We start from the raw sequence: 6,824 nt of genomic DNA, 5'->3' as shown, positions 1-6,824 counted from the left end.
ATAATAATGGCAGGTGATTCAATATTTATCGGTATTTGTCGCAGGTCACATGCTGGATATCAAGAAAGAGGAAGGACCACAAATTTATGATGGTGAATTAATTTTTCATTAAATGATGTTTTAATTGCTCTCTTGAAATTCAATTATGATCAGTTAACTTATTCTAATAATTGTTTTCCCCTTTATCACTTAATTGAATTTACATTTTCCTATCAAATTCCTCAACTGATTACTGAGCAATTCTTTTGATTTCCTTTTTTTATATCTCTTTAGATGGACTTGTCCATGTGAAAGAAGAAGAAGAGGAAGTGGTTGTTCCAGATAATGGTGAGAAACATTTACTCTACTAACCTTTAAGTGGTCAGGCTTGTGTCAGTAAACATAAGTTTACATTTATTAAATAAATCAAAACTTGTATCCTTTTTTGTCTCAACACTTTTTATTTTTCAACAGTCCAACGTTTTGGCCATTTTAGCCAAAATTTAAAATCATAAATATTTAATTCTTCTTATATAAAATTATCCACACAAAATCACTACCATATACACAAACCATTTATTTTATTTTTACCAATAAATGGTTTGTGTATATGGTAGTGATTTTGTGTGGATAATTTTATATAAGAAGAATTAAATATTTATGATTTTAAATTTTAAAAAATAGGTTTTTAACTTATAATTAATGAATGACCTGGGCAGAATAGCCTGCAAAAGTAATTCTAAATTTAATGTGAGGAAGACTTTATAATTGAAGGTTTTTAACTTATAATTAATGAATGACCTGGGCAGAATAGCCTGCAAAAGTAATTCTAAATTTAATGTGAGGAAGAAATTATAATTGGAAATGTCCTTGAGGATGGCTAAAATGGCTGAAACGTTGGACTGTTGAAAAATAAAAAGTGTTGAGACAAAAAAGGATACAAGTTTTGATTTATTCAATAAATAATTACCTTGTCTCAAGAAATTGAAATAATATAATTATAAGTTTACATTTTATCTCTTAGATCTTTACTCATATCTCTTTGTTAATCAAAACTTTCTTGTTTTTATTACACTCTGAAGGTTCCTCCCACACTTTAGATTATTTGACTCTTCAATTACTAAACGCAATACTAGTAAAAATATCCAACTAATTATTTTCTTCATTGATGAAAAGACAGCCACTTCCATTATTGTCATTATTTTTTATGCATACAAATGTAGCATAACAATTTATCTCCATTATGTTCTTGAGCACATCAGACAGATCTTTTCTTTACACACATATAAAAAATAAAAATAAATTAAATTTAATTTAATTCTATCTTACCAGTTAGCAGCAGTTTTAATTTAGTTATTACATTTTAGTGCGTGTTCCTGTGTAACGATAAAGATGGCTCTGTAGTTACGTTCTTTATTTGTCAATACAACAATATTTACACTTGACATTTATAACAAACATTCATAATTAATATTGACATAACTTTCAGTGTTTTTAGATAACAACACAAGTTCTTCATAATTAATTAATTGTAATTGATCATATGGCGTGAGGTTTCAAATGAGTTTGCCACTGAAACAAATGTAAAATAATGTAACTTTAAATGAATTATAATTAAAAATAGATTTAAAAGAAATATACTAAAGAAATAAAAATGTTGATAATAATTTCAACAGTGGCAACCCATTTCATACACTCTCTTTGCAAACGTCAACTATTGCCGCTGAAGACATTAATCATGCCACCACAACATCATTAATATCAGGTATATCAGTTATATTCTTTGAGCTCTGGAAAAAGAAGGAATTATTTCACCCCAATTTTTTATTGCTTTAATGAGAGCTAGTATATAGTTACTTCTCAATGACTCTGGCTACCATACTTGGAGGAAAATAAGAATAGCAGCTGTTTCAGAACATAATAAAGAAAAAAAAATTTTTTTCATTCAGAGCTACATTTCTATAAAACTATCTACAACACTAAAAAATTGGATTGAATATCATCCAACAAGAATTGTTTACTTTAAATTGTTCCCAAGATACAGTTTATCAAATAACAAAATTGTTTTCCAAATAAAGAAAAATCAATACTTAGTGAATTTATTTTGGAAATATCATGGAAATTACTACTCTAACGAATGATGTGGAAATGTCAATTGAGGAGTAGGAGTTTCCATGATATTCACCGAAATAAATTCGTGAAATTTCTCCTTGTTAGGAAAAATTTGTGGTTTATATAAAATCATATCTTAAAAACTATTACTCATACATATGCCTGCTTGGACCCAAATTAAAGCTAGTTGAATGTACTGTAATATAGTTAATAATTTTTTTCTTTGTAGGAGCAGTAGTTTTCATGATATTTGCCAAAATTAATTCAAAAATTATGTATTTTTCGTTATTTAAAAATAACTTACTTTTTGAAAAATTGTATCTCAAGAACTAATGAACATAAAAATCTCTATTAGAGCTCATATTTTACAAAATTTACTCTACTTAAAATAGTGTTCTATGAATTTTTTTGGTGTTGCAGGGAGTTTAGATGACGATATGAAGTTTCAGATGATAAGCAAACAACAACTTTAGGTTTTCCTCAAATAAAATAAACTTTAGGGAGCCTTCACCATTAATACTTGAGTATTTACTTTATCCCTTATTTAGTCCACCTGAAAATAGAACCTTTTTCAAGCAGATAATAACTCACAATTTTTTCATTACTTGGGAGAATTTAAGAATGAATGTTTTGTTATTTCTGGGACAGCTACTATTTTATTTTCTTCCTTACTTTGGTTGCCAGAGCCATCAATTGTGACCCTAAATCGAATATAGTTTTCATTGAAGTAATGGAAAGTTGGTGTGAAATAACTTCTTTTTTTCTCCTCTTATGCGGTTAGACTATTTCCTCTTCTATTTTTGTTTGTAATTAGTTCACGTTGAGCATGTTTATCTCTCAGGTTGAATGTTTGTATATTCCACTTTCTTCTTATTACCACATTTCCATTTTCATTTCAGTACACATACTTGCTCTGCCTTATGCTACACATATTTTCATGCAATTGTAAATAATCTTTATTTCCTATTAAATATTCCTTCATTTACATTCTTGTATAAATTCATTTAAATTGTTAATAAAAAAATAATAATATTGTATTATCCTAAATCATTTCACATTTCTGTTTCCTTTATCCCTTGATTAGACCTACTAGCATTGCCTCATACTACATATACTTTCATATAATTGTGAGTGATATATGTTTTATACTATATATTGAATTGTATATTCATTGGTTTAACTGTTCGTATTCTGTCATTTAAGTCTGAAATTTTTGTTGCAGGTCACATGCTTAATATCAAACAAGAAGAAGGACCACAAATTTATTATGGTGAATTGATTTTTTCATTAAATTATGTTGTAATTGTTATCTAGAAATTAAGTTATGATCAAGGAAAATAAATATATTGTAATACTTTGTTTCTCATTTCATCATTTAAATGAGTTAACATTTTCTTTCTAAATTATTTCAGTATATAATAATGATCAGTTTCTTTTGATTTACTTTTTAAAAATATTTTTTATATTTCTTTAGATGGGCTTATCCATGTGAAAGAAGAAAAAGAAGTGCTCGTCCCAGATGATGGTGAGACACATTACTTAACTGAGCTGGTTTTTAAAAACATCAGCTTTCATTTTATCTCATTTATTTTTATCTGTAACACTTTTAATTATTTCTTTTTTATATCTATTCTTCAATTGAACTTTCCTTTCAAACTCATTTGGCTATCTTGGTTTTCTTATTGCTGTATTTTTGACATATCTAAATATACAGTAGAGCACTTAACATCAAGAGTTTTGATCTGAGAGCCTGAAGTGAAAAAAAAAAAACATTTTTTTTTCATTACAATTTTTTATTACTTTAATGAAAACTCTGTAGTTACTATTCAAAATTGATCAGTCTGCCTACTACAATTAAACATAAAGATGTCTGTCAGTACTCAAATTAATCCTAGTTGAGTGTATTATAAAGTAGTTTATAACATTTATCTTCATAGGAGTAGTCGTTTATATGATATTTGCCAAAATAAATTCATAAAATGTTGATTCTTAGTTGTTTGGATAAGCTTTTTGATTTACAAAACTATATCTCAGGAACTATTAGACGTAGAGATATCTGTTAGAACTCAAATTAAAGCTAATTGAATGTACTACTAAGTATTTTATAATAAGTATTTTTTTTTTTTTATTCTTATTCTAAAAAATTAATAACCATTGCAGATACTTATCAGCATTTTTTTTTTATTTACTTTAAATAATTATTGAAATTAGACAAAATGAATGAGAATAGAAATATTTCTCTTAGCGATAGTTTCTGGTTCTGGGATCACATCCTTCTCTCCAAATCTGAAATTCTAAATCACTTCCTTGCATATTTTACTTTCCAGTAAAAGTCATAGAAAGAAGCTCTCTGTCCTTCTCATCATGGTGCATCCTCTTACTGACCCAAATGCGGTCTTGGTACATATACTGGGGTCTGCCATGAAAGCCTCTGCTTTCCAGTTTAGCAAGAGAATTACTAGCCTTAATATATTATAAAAGTTTTATTTTTATTGTTATTGTGCTATTTGCATTAAAAAAAAAAAATCTGAGGCAGGAACCTATAGTATTTTTTTTATTTTAAGAACAGATGACATTTTTTATTCCCCTAGCTACAGTTGGCAAAGTCGTCAATTTTAGCACTTGTCTTGTCTGGATATAGTTTTTTTTTAAATAATTGAAAGTTGGGGGGAAATATTTTTACTGTGAAAAATATTTTATTTTTATTCTTTTTTTTAAAACAATTAATAGCCATTTCAGATACTTATCAGCAAATTTTTTTTTTACTTTAAATAAAATAGACAAAATGAAAGAGAATGGAAAGATTTCTCTTAGCGATTGTTGGATTGTTCTAGGATCACATCCTCCTATCCAAATCTGAAATACAAATCACTTCCTTGCATATTTTACTTTCCCTCTTTTTTTTCCCATTTGTACTTATATTTTTTTCAAGACACTTTTTTTATTTTCCCCTTTCGTCGGCCCAAGACTCACTTTGAGTTCCTATAGTGCCCCAGTTAACTACTGGTGACCAACCTATTTTAACCATGGTGGGGAAGTCAAGGTTTTCATTTTGTGGGACTGCCGCTCAATGAAAAAAGTCAACCAACACCACCTGCAGATCTCAAATTGATTACCCTGTGCCTAACCACCTGAGCTAGGGATCAATGACATTTCAATTAGATTATATATTTAATTTAAAAGTATAAAGATCTTTTGTGGTAACACATTGGATGTTATTAAGAGTGTACAAGGATGTAAGAATATTAGTTCTGAAACTAAAAGAATTAATGAATGTGGATTCCAGTTTATACCAGAGAGGGGATTTATTGCCAGTCTTCTCTGTTTTGTGATGCTGTCAATTTCTAGTACCCTTCATCTTCTGGGCATCTACTGCCTCAGTGGCAGTACGGCTACGGCTCATTGGAGACAAGGTTTTCCAACTATTTTAAATTGTAATATTGTTTCCCCTGTTGGATTTTTGGAACAATGTAATCATTCTAGCACATTCCTTTGTAGGAGGATTAATATTTTAGAAAATTTCTTCTTTTGCTTTCACTCCACTATATTATACTTGGAGTTGTACATTCAGTTCACCTAGTCCATTGGTCTCTGTCCTTCTCATCATGGTGCATCCTCTTTCTGACCCAAATGCGGTCATGGTACATATACTGGGGTCTGCCATGAAAGTCTCTGCTTTCCAGTTCAGCAAGAGAATTACTTTATACTAGAATTACGCCTTAATATATTATAAAAGTTTTATTTTTATTGGTATTGTGCTTTTTGCACCAAAAAGAAAATCTGAGGCAGGAACCTATAGTATTCTCAATTAGCATCGTGCTTTGGACTGTTCCTTTACCACTATATTTCCTAAAATGAACTTCGAGAAATTCCCAGGATAAGCCCAGCTTCATCCATGACCTTTTATGTACTAAATACTAATAAATACATATAATTGTTTAAGCTAAAACACTATATGGGATACTAACAAAATGTTTGAAACAAATAATCATTCATTAAATAATAAATACTTTCAATTTTTTTATGAATTTATTATTTTTAAACATGTAATATATTGTTTTTAGGTGAAGAGGATTCCTTTAATAAGATCGAAGTTATCAATAACTATGCTTTAAAAGCTAAGATGAAAATGGATTTTAAAAAATGTAATTCTCAAAATACAACCCAGAAGATTTTTCAATGTTTTCACTGTCACTATAATACTGTCCGATTATTTAAATTAAGAAAACATATAATGTACCATCATACAGGTAAGAAGCCTCATCACTGTCCTTATTGTGAATATAAAACTGTAAGAAGTGATAGATTAAAATTACATATAATGCATCGCCACACGGGTGAGAAGCCTCATCAGTGTCCTCACTGTGATTACAAAGCTGTAAGAAGTGATAAATTAAAATTACATGAAATGTATCGACATACTGGTGAGAAGCCTCATCAATGCCCTCACTGTGATTATAAAACTGTAAGTAGTGGTAGATTAAAGAAACATACAATGCACCATCATACTGATGAGAAGCCTCGTCAATGTCCTCCCTGTGATTACAAATCAGTAAGAAGTGATAAATTAAAATTACATATGAAGAGCCGTCATACTAGTGGGAAGCCTCATCAATGTCCTTATTGTGAATATATAACTTTAAGAAGTGATAGATTAAAATTACATATAATGCAACGCCACACGGGTGAGAAGCCTCATCAATGTCCTTATTGTGATTACAAAACTGTAAGAA

The 6,824-nt window shown here is 29.1% G+C and overlaps 1 protein-coding gene across 1 annotated transcript in view; it reads left to right on the top strand.

The window, feature by feature from the left end:
* Positions 1-6,741, top strand: part of LOC136795045 (zinc finger X-chromosomal protein-like) — a 7,823-nt gene extending 1,082 nt beyond the window's left edge. The window contains exons 2-6 of the mRNA XM_067047691.1: positions 274-327; positions 3,566-3,616; positions 6,156-6,236; positions 6,342-6,643; positions 6,736-6,741. Of these exons, the coding sequence (XP_066903792.1) occupies positions 274-327; positions 3,566-3,616; positions 6,156-6,236; positions 6,342-6,643; positions 6,736-6,741 (494 nt within the window). The remainder of the gene's footprint in view (positions 1-273; positions 328-3,565; positions 3,617-6,155; positions 6,237-6,341; positions 6,644-6,735) is intronic.
* The last annotated feature ends 83 nt before the right edge of the window (positions 6,742-6,824 follow it).

This window comes from Halyomorpha halys, unplaced genomic scaffold, assembly GCF_000696795.3.
Source record: "Halyomorpha halys isolate HHAL.00 unplaced genomic scaffold, Hhal_1.1 Scaffold254.1, whole genome shotgun sequence".
Lineage (NCBI taxonomy): Eukaryota > Metazoa > Arthropoda > Insecta > Hemiptera > Pentatomidae > Halyomorpha > Halyomorpha halys.
This window is presented reverse-complemented; position numbering and strand designations above follow the sequence as displayed.